This window comes from Pipistrellus hanaki (assembly GCF_964339955.1).
Source record: "Pipistrellus hanaki genome assembly, chromosome: 17".
NCBI lineage: Eukaryota > Metazoa > Chordata > Mammalia > Chiroptera > Vespertilionidae > Pipistrellus > Pipistrellus hanaki.
In genome coordinates this window covers 41,338,321-41,355,579 of record NC_140519.1, presented here as the reverse complement: position 1 = coordinate 41,355,579, position 17,259 = coordinate 41,338,321, and the positions used below count along the sequence as shown (strand labels likewise).

The following is a 17,259-nucleotide window of genomic DNA, read 5'->3' as shown; positions in this document are numbered from 1 at the left end:
CTTGATGACTACACATCCTGGATGAAATGCAGGACGAGCAATCTTCATGGCTCCGTGTGCTTCACATGTCTATGAATCCAGGGCCGCCATGTGGTACATCTCCAGAAGGTTCCATTCACATGAAGCCCCCAGGATGTGCTTGGGGGGGAGGGGGGGTATTTTTAGCCCCACTTGGCACCTAGTACATCACTAGGTGCTAGTGTCCTCAGTACTTTTCTGCTCGATTTCTATTAAGATTATATACTGTTCTTGTCTCCCAGACCCTATCAGCCTCAAGAAGCCCAAGCTCTCGGCTCTAGACCCCACCCAATTTTGTAGCAGGCTAACTACCCTACCTCCCCTTCAAGTCATGCCCCACTCCCACTCATGTCACATGAAGATCGTGGTAGGCCCCAGACCACCCTTATGTCATGTCAAATATATTAAAACATACCCACAGCTTTCATTGATGGGTAGATAGGTAGATGGTTAGTCATATATAGTTATTTATATTGTGTAAATAAAAAGATATTTAATTTTCATAAATTTGAGTTTGTGAAGAATAAATGATTATTTTTATTTTTTTTTATCCAAATTTTTTATATTTGTACTAGAGGCTGGGTGCACAAATTTGTGCCCTGGTGGGGTCCGGCCAGCCTGCCCCGATTGGGGCCTATTGGGCTGGGCCTGCTGGGGGGAAAGGGATGCAGAAGGTTGGTGGGATGACTGCAACCCCTGGTCGAACTCGCAGTCAAAGAAACAATTTGCATATTAGCCTTTTATTATATAGGATATAACTCTATTATTAGATGACCTATTACATTTTATATAAATGTACTTATTCATTTTACTAGTCGCTTTGAAATTTTCCTTATGCTAGTATATTTATAGCTAATAAATACTTCTATAAGACCTAAAAAGCTTGTAGGCCTCGCTATGGGAACTAATGAATAAACAGCCTTGTGTTTCTCCCCAACTCCCACACTACCCCAGTCAGCCCCAAATCCCTTTCTAGTTGATCTAGGGTCTCCTGCTTGGTGGATGTTGCTGCTGGTTCATATTTCTGTTGTGCCGGGTTCTGTGATTACCTAAGATGATGACACCCCAAAGAGTTGCTACTCTTCTTTCTCTTTTAAGAAGTCAGACTCTCTCTTATAGAAAGTTTATATTAAGTTCCCTACACATTGGGCCACAAGGGTACTCATGTGTCTCCCCCCCCCCCCCCCCCCCCCCCGCCCTGCCCAGAGCCTGTCTCAAGAGGGACTCTAGAACTTGACTCTCCCCTGCATTGGGGTGAATTCCAAACTCCCCATGGCAGCCTTCACCTCCTCAGCAGGTACTGTCAGTACCTGGGGGGCTGACCGAATCCCAATGTATGTCTTCTCCACAAGATCTCAGAAATCTGCCCCGGCATTCCAGAGTGACCCACACTAACATTCTGACAGCATGCTACGCTCTTCAAAGAACCCTTGTGAAAGATAAAAAAGATGGTTTGACTCAGAAAGATGTTCTGTCCTGAGGACTCTACGAATCTACCATTTAAATCACAATGATATCATCATGGATACACTTTTGTGCTGAAACTATTTTCTGAAATAAACTCCATTAAGTCATTTTAATCCCTTGATCCATTTTTTTTTAAATAGCCCAGTTACAACCTTTCCAATTCTTTCCATTTTAATTTGCATTATATTTCACAGAAGTCATTGCATTGGGATTTTTTTTTTTTCCGTGAGCATTTTACAGGAAGGCTTTGACCCATTGATCAGTGCACTCTGTTTATATCAAATATTTTTGCTGTACCTTCAGCCTTTGAACATTTGCTCTATCGAAAGAATCTCTAAAAGTTCAATGTTCCTAAGTCATACTTCACATTGTGCAGATTTTAAACACTGCTGCTTTAATTTCCGTTGACTATATCCACCAGTGACATTCATTATGAACTGTGTAGAACACTGGGTCTCTTTCACAGCAGAGCCACAGGTTGGTGTGGGCTCATACCCTTCCATCGTCCAGAGCAGGCCTATGGTTTAGGGCTGGACTGTGGAGGGAGTGGGAAGTTGGGGGAGGCATGAGCTTTGGAATCAGATCATTTGGGTTAAATTGGACAAACTACTTAATCTCTCCGTTTTCCCATTTATAAAAATGGGGTAAAACTTGTGAAGATTAAAGCACTCCGCATGCAAAGTGCTTCACACAGGACATGGCATGTAGACACCACGTAAGAAGTGATCACTCATGTTATCACTCCAATCACCTTAAAAACTCTATTGGTTATTACTACAGTAACAAGACATCCCGGAATCTAATCACTTAAAATAATGGCAAATTTATGGGTAAATAATTCTCCATTGTATGTACATACCAAAATTTATTTACCCATTTATCCACTGATGGGCAGGCATTTGGACGGTTTTTGCCTTTTTGCTATTATGAATAATGCTGTAAAGGGCATCCACATGCAATGATTTGTTTTAGTTCAAAAGGGAATGAAGTACTGAAACATGCTACAACTTGGGCGAATATGGAAAACATTATACTAAGTGAAAGAAGCCACTTACAAAAGGCCTGTCTCCATAGAGACACAGAGCAGAGAGTAATGGTTGCCATGAGCTAGACGGGGAGGGGATGAGGAGCGGCTGCTTCATGGGCACAGGGTTTGCTTCGGGAGTGATGAAATGTTAGAAACTAGAAAGAGGTGGTGGTCGCACAACTTCGCGAATGTACTGAATGCCACGGAATGGTACACTTCAAAATGATGAATTGTATGTTATGTGGATTCCACCTCAATGAAAAGTGCCAGCAATGGATTAGTTCTTGTGATTCTGTGGGCAGCTGAGGGCTCTGCTGGCTTCACCGGGCTCTATTCAGCAGGAGGGTGGGCTGGCGGGATAGGGCCTTCTCCAGACCCCCCACACACACACACACACACAAATCCCAGGAATCAAGCACTTACCACATCTCTGTTTCTGTGACATTTGCCGATGTCCCAAAGGGCAAAACAAGTGGCCTGGCCAAGCCCAGCGCCATGTGGGAGAGGGACCTCCCGAGGGCGTGACCACCGGGGAGGCACTGACGCCCCTGGGTGACCACCTTCTACAGGCACCATTCTCACGGCCTGCTGCAGCTCAGACTAGGGTCTGAAAGGACTTTGGTCCTGACTGATCCTTTATGGTGTGTGGGTTTAGAGCAGGGAGATGCAAGCCTCAAATGTACTTGGAGACCTCAAAAGGAAAGAGACTCAGCTTCCTTCCCGCCCACAGCTGCACTGCCTCCCACACCGCGCCCTGAAGGGAATCCCCCCTGCAAAGAGGCAGATGGAAAGCAAAGCAAAGGGACTTCTTTCAAAGGCAAAAAGAGCCCTAGCCGACTTGGCTCAGTGGATAGAGCAAAGGGCATGTACCTTGGTTGTGGGCACATACCCAGTAGGGGGTGTGCAGGAGGCAGCTGAGGGATGTTTCTCTCTCATCGATGTTTCTAACTCTCTATCCCTCTCCCTTCCTCTCTGTAAAAAAAATCAATAAAATAATATTTAATAAATAAATAGAAGGCAAAGGGAGCTTATGGCAGACGCCCTGGGCCGCTCCGCTGCGGAAGGCCTTCGGCGCTGGAGCTCAGAGCGAGGCCCTGGGAGGGTGAGGTCACACCAAGGAGACAGAGGGCTGGGTCCTCATCTTCAAACAAACAGGGCTGCAGCACTGCCCGGGGTCAGGGCCACAGAGCCAGGAGCTGCCCGCTTTGCCATCAGAGAGCCTCCATGTTTCACGCTGAAAGGTTGCTTTCAGAGGTTATTCTGGGTTGAGACGTTTCAGTATAATCTTGGAAGACCATTTTTAATTTACTTTTCATTCATTTAAGATTCTCTGAGGATGAAGAGCTCTCTTATCACCCTTCTCCCCTATACAAAATAACCCGGACAAAACATCCTAGGTGTTTAAAATGGTTTTACTTTCCCCCTCCCCCTTCTGTGCTGTGGAAACTGGAATAAAGCTCAAGAGAACAAAGAGTTCCTCTCGGCTGGGCTGGCGTGCTGTCTGGTTGAGAAGTGTGTGTGTGGACGGGGGTGGAGGACCGGGGATGGCCCTCAGGCAGGTCAGGAAACAGACGCTCCCTAGCCATAGCAGGCTGAGCTCCCCAAGAGGGCTGCAGGGGTGGGCCTGGGACACCATGTATGGTCCTCCAGTCCCCTCTGGCCCCGCGTGCTCCCTCAGGAGCACCTCATCCCACACCTGTCCTCACGCAGCTGGCTCACTTGCAGAGGGGAGCTTGGCCCCAGAGGAAGGAAACGGAGGCATTCGGAGTCTGAGATAACTGTGCACCGACTCCTGGGTTCCCCGCCCTGGGACAGGAGAGGATCCCGGTTCTGGGTGGTCTCTGCACCCTCCCCTCAAACCCTCATCCTGAGAGTGAAGCTCCCCCGCCCCTCCCTCTGGCCAAGGCTGGGCATCTCCTCTGCACTCCTTTTGGATTCCCCGCTGGCTCCCAGGCCCACCCCTGTACCCCTGGGTGAAATTATCTAGACCACACCGATCCCAAGCACCCGCCCCATGCCCCTTCCACACCCTGCCTCCTTTTCTCGTAGTCCCACATTTCCAGCAACTCATTAAAATGTTCTTCTCTCACTCGCCTCCTCCCTCACCACAGCCCAGCCCTGAGGGAAGTGCTACAGAGCTCACCAGCGCCACCAAGTGGAGTCTCTTCTGACTGGTGTTCCTGGAATAAGTTGGGAATGTTTCTTGTGAAAGAATTTTTTTTTTTTTTTTTTTTTTTTTTTTTTTTTTTTACTTTGTTGTAAATGTACTCTAATTCTATCCTGCTCTACCCCCTAATGCAGTGGTCGGCAAACTGTGGCTCATGAGCCACATGCGGCTCTTTGGCCCCTTGAGTTTTTAGCAAAGGCCAGCAATTAAGTTAATAAAAAATGTATCTACCTATATAGTTTAAGTTTAAAAAATTTGGCTCTCAAAAAAAATTTCAATTGTCATACTGTTGATATTTGGCTCTGTTGACTAATGAGTTTGCCGACCACTGGCCTAGAGCATCAAGTAGCCATCCTGCCACCAGGAGGGAAGAACCTGCATGAGAACAAAGTGAATACAGAGGAAAGGAAAGCTGAGAGGTGTGTGGGGGGCAGGGGAGCATCATTTGAGGCCCTGCATCAAGGACTTTTCAGTTCTACATGCTAGTTACTTTTTATCCCATTAATTGGAGTCTTGTTTTCTATGACTTCCACCTAGCTCCGAACTTCCGTCTCTATCTACTCAGAGAAGGTAAATAACCTACCGAGGAGGGACACAAGGTTTGGATATGAAGGCAGATGTGCCTGATTCTCAATCTTAGCGGCCACACTCTGAACCCTCCCCTTGTGTTTCTTCCCCTCGCTCTCGAAGTCCTAGGCCTAACTTTGGTAAACATGTAGCGGTCAACCATTTTGGAACATTCAGCATCTCCACCAAATACCCAAAACCAGTGACACCAGCCAGCCTTTCTTAACCCACAGTTCTCTCTTAGTTCCAACGGGAGTTCCAGTTTGGCTTAGACGCATACCTTAAGCCAGCTCTAAGGTGAGCACGTCCTGCAATCTGCACCGCACCCTTTCCTTTAGCCGAGAGACCCACAGCATTTTTCCCTTTCCCCAATTGCTGGTTGGCCAGGAACTACTGAGCACTCAGGAGCTGAGAACTCCCCACGGGTGAACGTCTGACAGATGATCTCTTTTTCGACTGGCCTGAGTCACTGTGGTTTCAGCAACTAGGGTTGAGGAGCATTTTGTAAAAATATATTTTATTGATTTTTTTTTTTACAGAGAGGAAGGGAAAGAGTGAGTTAGAAACATTGATGAGAAACATCTACAGCTGCTTCCTGCACATCCCCACTGGGGATGTGCCCGCAACCAAGGTACATGCCCTTGATTGGAATCGAACCTGGGACCCTTGAGTCCGCAGGCGGACGCTCTATCCACTGAGCCAAACCGGTTAAAGTTGAGGAATATTATAAATGCCCAATAGGGTGGGAAATGTGGCAAACACACTCCACTCTAATTAGAACAGTACCTGAAGACAGAGCCTGACCCTCCCTGCTCTCCCCAATCCCCAACCAAGAAGAGGCTGGAAAAAATAAGGTATTCTTTTCTGGGAGGATCACCAACAAAGTAAAAAAAAAATTAAAAGAAGTGGTGATCTTTGCAAAGTGACTGGGCTACAGGCAAAGTTCTCTAGCTGGAAGCTAGGGACATGGGAGCTGTATTCTCAGCCGCCATTTGGGGACTTTTGGTTTCCAATGACATCAACTACTCCTAACCAATTTATTACAGGTCAACACCATTATCAGCAAAGTATGTGTTCATGTTTAATCTGCTCAAAGGATCACTCCAAGAACTGAGTCCAGATTGAGAAGATTGCCTTAATCAGAAGCCAAATGCAAGTTTTGGCTGCCGAGGTGGCCTTTTGCTAAGCAGTATTCAAATGCCTCTAATGTAACCATTGAAATGGATGCTCAATGCTTCATTTGAATACTGCTTAGATCCACAGGGAACCCCGCAAAAGGCAAAAAATCCTAAACCGGCAACCTTGCACAGGAAAGCTACCAGGACTGATACTGAAATGTCTGACTGGCTCAGACCTCATGCTGAAAAAAATCAAATGTCTTTTTCTAGGAGGCTGGCAATATTGTATTTAACAGCTAAAAATCATTTCCTCAGCCAAAAATACCCTCAAATTATTAAAAATTTTACTCATTCCAGAGGAAGAAACAAGCTCAGAGACAAAACCCTAGTCATGAATTGTGATAAATCCTAGGAAGACGGGGGAGCTGTGAGAAGGAACACGGAGTGAGCAGTGAGGATGGAGTACCATTTTATCAGCGAATCAGATAAGACCGCTGGCTGAGAGAATGACATGTAACGTGTAGGAGCTCCCTGTCCCTCACATAAACGCTCCCCTAGCCAGGGTGGCACTGATGCATGATGGGTTCTCAGGATGGACGATAAAGAGCTCTCCTAACAGTACACCAGGCCCTACCTCCTCTCTTCCTGGGGGACAATCTGTTCTGTGATCCTAACCTTCTCCAGAATGTTACAGGGTTTCTAAGGCCCGTCTTTCACTTTTCTCCCCTACGCATCCTAAATTTTCTCATAAAGTATCTGGTGACACAGCACTAGGCGAAGTAGCACTGGGCTTCAATGACCATATTTTCCCATTATCCCGGAATATAGGCTATTAAACATTGAAGCTCAAAGTAACTAGATCCACTCACGGTGTTCCATTCTGTAGGTTTAATCTCTTGTCCAGCTTACTCTCAGTGATATCCCTGTTTTAGAGACTGCCTTTGTTCTAGCCGTGACGAACAAAATAGAAACAGAGGCATGGGTACATGGGACAGACTGACAGCTGTTAAGAGGGTCAGGGGACTAGATGAAAGGTGAAGGGATTAAGCAAAAAACAAAACAACAACAAAAAAACATATATACTGTGATATCCAGAGGGAAAGGGGGGGTAGGCAAAGGGAGGGGAAATGGGGAAGGAAAGAGACTGCTTGGGGCCATGTTCACCATACAACCCAATTTTATTCTCTTCTAACAACCCACTTCTAATTTTTCCAACCATTTCCTGCAAGACAGCTTTATGTGGCATTTGGTTATCTGATGCTGCTGCTCCTGAGTAAAGGAAAATGATCCTTGTATCCTTCTCAACTCTAGCTAGACATGTTTTAAAAACTCTTATACCTGGACCAACCCCTCTCTCCCCAGCCCCCAATACTGATTCAGTTGGTATTTGGTGGAACTCTGACAGTATAGTTCTTCAAGCTTCCCAGATAATTCTAATGTGCAACCGAGGTTTAATACTGTTATTCTAGTCTGAAAGGGCCTTGAAGGTCACCTTCTTTCCCACACAATTCACAAACTATCAGCACTGGCATCCCCTGGAAGTTTATTAGAAATGCAGAATCTCAGGTTCCAATCTAGACTACTGAATCAAAATTCAGTATTTTAATAGAATCCCCCACACAATTCAGATGAGCTAAAAAAATTTGAGAAGCACTAGATTTCCACTAGAATCGCTCAGAAAGCTTGTGGAAAGCAAGACTACCTGGCTTCTTGCCAGAATCACAGAATCTCAATCTCTGATAAGAGCATGGGAATTAAAATTTTATATATTGTTATAGAGGTCACACAAGGACCAAGGCTTGGGAATCATTCATCTAGGCCAATGTATACATCCCCTCAACTACCCAGCCTCTAAGTCCTTTTTGAAAATGAAAAATATAACAGAGATATAGGTTTTTATTTTACCATCATGCATGCAAGTTTATAACTATTTATACTGTCTAGGAACAAAGAAATAATTGCATTATTACTGGGGTGCCAAATTAGCAAGTAAGACAGCCAGTTACTGATTGCTTTTGGGAGGTTATTTTCACAGAACACAGCAACAGTTTCCAAATTATACTTCCAGGACTGGAATTATGAGACCAGGCAAGATGATAACAATTCTAACAGTTACAGAAATCTCCGTCTTACTCAAGAAAGACTAATATTCTGGTGACAGGTGTCAAGTAAGCACCACATCCTATCCGTTTCTGAAAGAGTTTGAACAGAACAGTCCTCTCCTTTTGCGGATGCGGGGGGGGGGGCATCCCCGTCACCTCTTTTTGAGATTTCTCGTTAACTCTGGAGACCTGCAATTCTAAGGCCTGTCTCTGGAGCTTCATTAGTTAACATGAAGAGCAAAAAGCAGGCCTAGTGCAATAATAATAGTGTACCCCACCACTATCACCACCAAAAGAGAATCCCAACTTCCCAAAGTAGTCACAGTTGAATTGCACAGTGTCTTGGACTTCTGGTAAACAATACAGGCAGGAAGAGGGATACACAGATGAAACCAGGTTGATCATAAATTAATAATTAACGTAGCTAGGTGTAGATAGGTGCATAGGGTCCATGGATCATCTTCTTAACTTCTGTGCATGTCTGAAAACGTCCATAATAAAGAGCAAAAAAGTTTAAAAGAAATACAAAGCAGACCGATAGGGCTCTATTTTCCCATTAGGCAAAAATGAGGACCATGGTGAGATTTTACTTTTGAGGCAAAATAAGCAGCATCTAGAGCATTAATCTTCCACACACATAAGGCAACACCTAGAACAAAAAAGAAAGCATCCGAAGTAATATCTTTCCGTTTTTGTTTTCCTCTTCTTTATAAAAGGTACTAATGATGAAATAAAGACCGGACAAAACTTTGGGCATGCCCTCACTTTCAGGGCATGCATCCTGTTACCATGTATTTGCCAGCAATCCCTTTACTTCTACCATTCCCACCCTCGGGAAGGTCCCTCCAGGTCCCCTCCATCGCTGAGAGGTAGGCATAGTCTCCCTGAGCTTTCTTAAGCCATTTCTATCTACTTTTCCAGGCCCATTCCAAACGAGACTCATTCCTTTACTATTGTATATTTTTGCTCCAACTCCCCTGCCTAGCAGACCCTCCCTACAACTCTAAGTCGAAGCCTCCACAGAACTCAGAGTGAGGTCTTCCATAAGGGAAGGGAAGTTAGGGGGAGGGCAAGTACACCAGGTAGACACAGTCCTACGTCCCCGCCCTTAAGGATGAGGGCCCCGCTCAGCTTTTACACCCGGTGGAAATCAGCCTTGGAGATCCAGAACAGACTCTGCCCACCCCTGTCTCCATACCCCAACAGAGTCTTGAGAGTCCCCTATACTGGAGACGGAAGCCTATTTCTATGGGTATTCAAAGGCAGTAGCAAAGAAGGAAAAGCAAGTTCTTCGTTAGTTAACATGAAGAGAAAAAAAAAAAAATGGAGGTGTGAAATGAAGTAGATACAAGCTCACATGTCAGAAATACCTTTCCCCAGCAAACTCACTATAGCATCTGGTCATGTGTCATAAATTGATAAGGGGAATTGGAAAAGGTGCCTAGATTCTATGAGTCTAGTCCCCACCCTCATCTGGAGCCATAGCATAATGACAGCGACCACATGTCCACACATACCAGCCCACCCATCAGTCTGACAGCCAATGGGATTCTTGGAAGGCCCCAGCTTTGGAAGGTAGGTGTGTGTCTTGCACTGGCAGGGAGTGTTGCGTCCACAGGGTGTTCTGGAGGTCCTTGTTAAACAGGAAGCCAACTGGGGCTGATTAACAACCTGGACAAAGCTCAATTAGTGAGGCACGGTGCAGAGCTTGATGAAGGCTCTCCAGTGGAAGGGCCCAGAGCCAGGAGGAGACACACGCTGGAATGGAACACACGCCATACTGCTTCTCACCCTTAACCTCATCCGTGCCCAGCAGTCAAGGGCCAGTATGCTGCATATCCGGCAGGATAGCATGGACCCTTGTCCAGTACCTTGGCTAGTGACTCCCGGGCCATTGAACAATCAAGTTCTGGCTGATGGCCAGTACCATGGGCACTAGCTCCATTTCACAGTAGCAATCCTGCCATGTATGGTATGCATGGCCACCGTGAACACAAAGCCCGCTCAAGTCAAAGGCTCTGAAGGAGCAGAGCTTAAAGATGCCCAGGTCCTCTTGGAGAAGGTCTCATGAATGTCCATGACAGGCAAGAAAGGCCAGAGCCAAGAGCAGGGCTCAGGCACGTAGATAAAGGCAGTGCACATCTGGAGCGTGTGTGCTTAACAGATAAACAACAGGTGTGGGATCCTAGAACCTGGGACACTAACGTAAAAAAGCAAGGCCCTGGGGAGGCAAAAGAACATGATCCTAAATGCCATGTTCTTGGAACCGGAAGTTCACAGGGAGAAAGTGCACAGAGGCCCACGTGAAGAGAAGGCAGCCAGCCAAACACCCGTGGTCCAGCAGGAGGTAGTCGGGAGACTTGTGCAGAGATTACTTGGACTTGTTGGATCCAGGCTCAGGGGCCTCCACTGGCTGCTTCGCTGGGCCTTGCCTGCCCTCCTTTCCTTTCTCCTTTCCTTTCTCCTTCCCTTTCTCTGCACGGGCCCCTTCACTCAGAAGGTAGTACTGCAGGGGATTGGGCCACAGTTCCTCGTTGATAATCTCCACGATCTTGTCGGACTCGATGGAGGTGTGGTTCTCGAACCACCCAAAGAAGCTGGGGCTGTTGTCCGCTGGGCTCCCCTGGCTCAGGGACTCGAGGGCCTGTCCCGGGAGCCACTGGATCGGAGTCGAACGAGACACCACCTGACCCGAGGGGCCGCACCCGTATTCCTTGATGAGCACCTTGTTTTGGAAGTAGGGGTTGCGCTCGAAGTAGAACTTGATCTTGTAGCCCAGCCTGGCGAGGCCGAGCTCCTCCACCTCCAGGCTGTTCAAGTAGCCCAGCACTTGTCTGTCTCTGGCGGTCAGGAAGGAGGAGAGCTGCGGGTGGTTCTGCAGAGCGCGCGCCCAGAAGCCGGGCACGCTGCGGATGAGGAGGCTCCTGCGCTCCAGGTGCTGCAGCCGCAGCTGCCCGAACTTGCGGCAGAGGCGGAGGTAGGCCCTGTCGGCCTGCGCGTTCATGGACTCCAGCTTCTGCTGGACGCTCTCCAGCGTATCCATGCCGCCATCCGTCGTCGTCGCCGTCGTCGCTGGGGTCCCTGCCCCTGCATCCTCCTCTTCCTCCTCCTCCTCCTCCTCCTCCTCCTCCACCGTCGGTTCCTCTTCCTCTGGGGCAGACGCACACTCCCCAGCGGCGGGGTCTCTGGTCTTGGGCTTCCCACCAGCGACGGCCGGAGGGCCCTTCTTCCCCGCCGGGGCCTTCTTCCCCGCGCGCCCGCGCAGCAGGTTTCGGACGCGGGGGCCGTTCCTCAGCCTCCCCACCGGGCCCGCGGTGCCCACGAAGACGGAGTCCGCCGCCAGGCGCTCCGACAGGGAGGAGGCCCGGCCCAGGCCCAGGCCCAGGCCGAGCCTGGCGGCGGCCTGCCCGCGCTCCCCCGCCGCCCGCAGCGCGAGGCCGCAGTCCAGCGGGACCCGGGAGGGGTCCTCCTCCGGGCCCGGGAGCGCGGCGCCTTCCAGGCCGAGGCCGCCCCACCCCGCGCCGGCCTGCACCTGTGCCGCCGCCGCCGGCGCGTCCTCCCCGGGCCGCCGGCCCTCCGGGGGGTCCTGCGGGGGGTCCGGAGGCTCCGGGGCGGCGCGCGCGCGGCCTCTGCCCCGGCCTCGGCCCCGGCCCTTGGCGCGGGAGGACTTGCGGCCCCGACTTCGGCCGCTCATGGCGGTGGTGGCCGTGGCTGACGCGGCTTCAAAGCCGCCACGCTCTGGCCGGCCGGGTCGCCTCGGGCGCCAGCTCGCGGCCCCAAGCGGAGGGCCTCGCCATGGCAACCGCCGACGTCACGACTGTGGGACCGGAGGTCGCGCGAGGGCCGCCGCGCGCAGTGATTGGCTCCGCCGCCGCCGCCGCAGCTGCGCAGGAGCCCACCCCCGCGGGCGCCTCGACCCCGTCTGCCCCGAGTGTAGCTCCCTGCGCTCCAGCGAGGCGGGTGTTTCCCTTTAAATGTCTCCCTGGGGCCTCGGGGTCCCGGAGAAACACGTGTCACTCCTCGCACACTAGCCATCCCTAAGGGAGCAGCCCGTCTGTCCGGTTATCTACTTTCTGGACTAAACACCTTCGCCAAAACCGGTGTGGTTCAGTGGGTAGAGCATCAGCCTGCGGACTGAAAGGTCCCAGGTTCGATTCCGGTCAAAGGCATGTACCTTGCTTGGGGGAACATATCCAGTGGGGGGTGTGCAGGAAGCAGCTGATCGATGTTTCTCTCTCTCTCTCCCTCTCTGTAAAAAGTCAATAAGATATATTTTAAAAAACAAACTAAACACCTTCAGTTTCTCCCATTATTTCCCATGACATCTATCATGAATGATGCAACTGCTATTGGCCTCCATGCCTCATTGGAAAGCCTCCAGGGCATGGAAAGGGGAGTACCAGAATGCCAGGCCACAGAGCGATTGGATACATTGGTGGGTTGCCAACAGTAATTATAAGAATAATAGCAACTAGTGTTTTGTGAGTATCATGAATTAGGCACTTTACTAAGTGCTTCATATGCATTATATCAATATGTGAAGGAGGTGTTGTTATCATTCTCGTCTTCCAGGTGAGAACACTGGCTGAGGGACACCAAGGAACACATTAAAGTTGATGGAGACAGGGGAACGCAGGAATTATTCTGATACAGGCAGACTTGACTTGAAGACATGCCAATACGAATGACCTTTCAAAGGCTGTACAATAGCCTGCAAAGCATTACATGATATAGCAAGTTCAGTCCCCACCACTCCCCTACCTCTCTGACCCCTTCCAGCAGCCTCCTCACTGCTCTCAAACTCCTGCCTCCTTTGCAATGCTCTTCCTTTGCCTAAAATGCTCTTCACTCAGATATGGTTAGTCGCCTTAGCTGGCTACCTTCACACTTTGCTTCAATGCCACCTTCTCAATGACTAGCCACTGTAAAATGACCACCCATCCCCATCCCTCTTACCCTGCTCTACTTTTTTTCATAGCAGTTATCACCTTCCAATACACTCTACCAATTATTTTTTTATATATATTTCTTTATTGATTTCAGAGAGAAGGAGAGAGAGAGATAGAAACATCAATGATAAGAGAGAATCATGGGTCAGCTGCCTCCTGCACACCCCATATTGGGGATTGAGCCCAAAACCCAGGCATATGTTCTTGGCCAGAATTGAACCTGCGACCCTTCAGTCCGCAGGCTGACGCTCTATTCATTGAGCCAAACCAGCTAGGGCCACTATACCAATTATTATGTTTATTAGCTATCTCTCTTCTAGAATGTCAGCTCCATGGGGACAGGGATCTTTGTGTGGTTTTTTTGTTGTGGTTTTTTTGTTTTTTGTGTGTGTGTGGTTGTTGTTCATATGTGCCTACAACAATATCTGATACATGAAGAATATTCATTGAACAATCATTGAAAAAAAAAACAAAGAATTCTTGAAAAAGGGTTTATACATTGATTGTCTGAAATTCATAGTGCTCCTTTTGTCCCCACAGAAGCTATGTTATCAATGGTTATATACTCAGATCTACACTGGAAACCTATTAAACTCATAATTTGGGGGGGAGGGGAATATATATATCTTTTGTTAAGGATACCATTCAGGGATAGTTGTTAGGTGAAAATTTTAAATGATAAATTTTAAAAATTGAATTAGGGGATTAACCCAAGGATTACCTTAAGTTCCTTTTGAAGGCCCTTTCATAATCACTCCCTTCCAAGGCCTTCCTGACCTTCCCAGACCATAATAAGCAGCTCCGTTCTTGATCTCACAGGAAATTCATTAACCGGAATACTCATTTGGCAATGAGACATGCAGTTTTGTGCCAGTCCTTGTACAAAATTGCCCCTGAAGCTGAATAACCGCAGTCTGGAACGCTCTGTAAATCTCAGAAAACATTTAAAACATCAACTGACGCCGTCACATCCTTTTATAAACGGAAAAAAACGGATGGGTTGGCCGGCTTCTCAGAGCACTCACAGCTCGACCAGCCTCTGCTGTCCAGAGCCTTAATCCAGCATCAGCATCTGCATCATTTAACACCCGCCCAGGGCTAAGCCACTGCAGGATTAGCATGGGCTGGCCCACAGCAAGACAAGGTTTAGCATACAATCTGCCTTGAGCCTTGTTCATCATGCCAGAGAGATAAGCATCTCAGTATCTAGCATGGGCCTTGCACATTTTAGTCCTTATAATGAAAGTTCACTTTTATTTTAGACTTTATACAGCGCCATCTTCTAATCTAATTAATCCCCACAACCACTCCATTGGGGTGCGGTTAAAATTTGGTTACTGCTATATAAGAAGGTTCTCCACTTTTCCCAAGGTCACACAGCTAATCAATGGTTCTAGTCTAAGCAATTCTACTGCAGCTCACAGGCTCTCAACCACAAATCCATGACGTAAAATTATTGTTAGAGAGATTAAAATGTCAAACTCTCCCTGGTGTGTAAAAATACCTTTCAGTTTTCAAAAATTATATATATATGTGTGTGTATGTGTGCATACACACATATATTTATATGCATGCAAACATATACATCAGTTAGTCATGAATCATTTTTCCATGTGGTATATACCTGCTATGGTATAATAATATTCAACATCGGTGAGTTTCGTTTCAACAGTTCAACAGTTTGGGAATAAAGATTCTATCTCCATTTGCACTGCATTTGTCATAAGCATTCTGTGAATAGAATTAGAAAAATCAAGTTTACTATCATGAACTCATAAAACTGAGGGTGTTTTGACCTTTCCCCGGTAATTAGAAACCTGGCTTCATAAGATCGGCATCTAGTTGATTCTTTTATTTTTATTCTCACCCAAGGTTTTTATGGAGAGAGAGAGAAAGAGAGAGAGAGAGAGAGAGAGAGAGAGAGAGAGAGAGAGATCGGTTGCCTCCCATACACACCCCAACTCAGGACCAAACTCCCAACCTAGGTATGTGCCCTGACTGTGAATCGAACCCACAGCCTTTTGGTGTACAGGCCCATGCTCCAACCAACTAAGCCATCAGACCAGGGCGAATTGATTCTTATATATGTGGTATTTCATCAAGAGCAAATGCTAAGTACTCATAAAAACACTTTTCAAAATATTAGGATAACTAGTCTTTACTTTTGATTGAAAATTGTACTTCCTCCCTTCCTTTTAAGGTCTGTTTCCCTTGAATCCTAGAAATCAGCAACTGGGGGGAAATATTCCAGTTATCCCGCCTGTTCCCCAGCCAAGAGAACCATCTTCCCCACAGTCTCTCAGGAAGCTTTAAGATCCCAGGCTTGACATTTCCAGGGCTTTTCTCTCTCCCCAAGGAGGCAGTTCAGTCTAATTCTCTATGGCAGTGAGAATTGCTTACTGGAGGGCATTTTGCCAACCAACCCTCCTAGGTTATGGAGGATCATGGAAAAGAATGGGGTTTCATAGAGAATATTTTCAAAGCCAAGGAGGAAGAGAAAAATCTGCCTTTTATGGTAAATTTCAAAAACTACTTGCACTTACAATTTTGAGAAATGTGCCTAGTTTTCCCAGTTCCCTCCAAAAGGGCAAAATTTTGTAGAACACCTAAGTCATTTGGTTTATACCATGTAAGTAGCTGTAAGGTCATTTAAAATATTAACAGATGTATTCTTCCTTTTTACCCTACAACATTTTCACCATTAAAATTAGATCTCTAGCCCTAACGGGTTTTGCTCAGTGGATAGAGCATCGGCCTGTGAACTGAAAGGTCCAAGGTTTGATTCCGGTCAAGGGCATGTACCTTGGTTGTGGGCACATCCCCAATAGGAGATGTGCAGGAGGCGGCTGATTGATGTTTCTCTCTCATCAATGTTTCTAACTCTCTATCCTTCTCTCTTCTTCTATGTAAAAAAAAAAAAATCAATAAAATATATTTTTTTTAAATTTCAAAATTAGATCTCTAGCCTGAGGCTTTTGTCCTAGAGAAGGGAATATACCAAAGAACCCAGCAGAATTCAGCAAGTCATAGTCTTCACTTTGAAATTCAAAACAGGCTATTGAGAGGGGAAGATATAATAGCATTGAAAAAGGGGGTAATTTTAGCTCATCAAAGGCAGATCCTGGGGCAATAAGATCATAGAGTTTATAACTTAAACCACAGTGGAAGAAAAATATGTGAGGATATACAAGCCATATCTCCAGCACACAAAGAGAAAAGCAGAATCTTTTCTGACCTGGGTTGAGGAGCTTGGGAAAAATTTAGAGTGTATAGTTGGTACAGGATCTTGAGAAGAGATTCTCAAAATTACTCCTCCAGGGGTCAAAACCCTTGGAGAGTTGGCAGGAACCATTCTCTCTGGAGAAGGTAGAGAGCTGAGAAGGCTGGTTCCCAACTTGAAATTTAGATAAGACATCTTCTCAGAGGGCCTCGTTCCAACACAGGGCAGCTAGCAGAGTACAAGCAGAAGTGCAGGGTACATATTGCCAAAGGAACCTCCGAATGGCCTGTCCCACCCTCCATCTACCCTATGTGCAGTCTCTCAAGACCCCAGAATGAAGTGCAAGAGCGGCTAGCGTTCTCCATGTTTAGTAGACAGAGGCCAGGAGGATGGCTAAGAACATCTGGGGGATCCAAATTGCCTCTCATGCTCAACCAGAAAGGATAACAGACTAAAGGATTGCAAGAAACCATGAGGGGCTCATTGCATTAGTGGACACAGTGGGAGGAGAAGCAGATTCCCATGGCCCAGCAGGCCCAGAAGCCTCACAGAGGCCAGTGCAGACAGATTCACACCAGACCCTCCTTCATCAATGGGGGGATGCAAAACCCTTAGCCACAGACT

General features: G+C 47.3%; 1 protein-coding gene and 1 long non-coding RNA gene across 3 annotated transcripts in view; both read right to left on the bottom strand.

Annotated features, from left to right (window-relative positions):
- Nucleotides 1–12,262, bottom strand: part of TSPYL5 (TSPY like 5) — a 214,269-nt gene extending 202,007 nt beyond the window's left edge. The window contains exons 1-2 of one of the 2 annotated variants that reach the window (XM_084864587.1): nt 9,984–12,262; nt 5,856–9,115 (exon numbers count right to left, since the gene is read on the bottom strand). In XM_084864587.1, the coding sequence (XP_084720713.1) occupies nt 10,838–12,160 (1,323 nt within the window). In that variant the 5' untranslated portion in view covers nt 12,161–12,262 and the 3' untranslated portion in view covers nt 5,856–9,115; nt 9,984–10,837. Of the gene's footprint in view, nt 1–5,855; nt 9,116–9,405 lie in introns of those variants that run through there. The other variant, XM_084864586.1, reaches the window with a different exon arrangement.
- The window catches only part of LOC311611990, a 567,051-nt gene that overhangs the window by 450,042 nt on the left and 99,750 nt on the right, over nt 1–17,259 (bottom strand). The window lies entirely within an intron of this gene.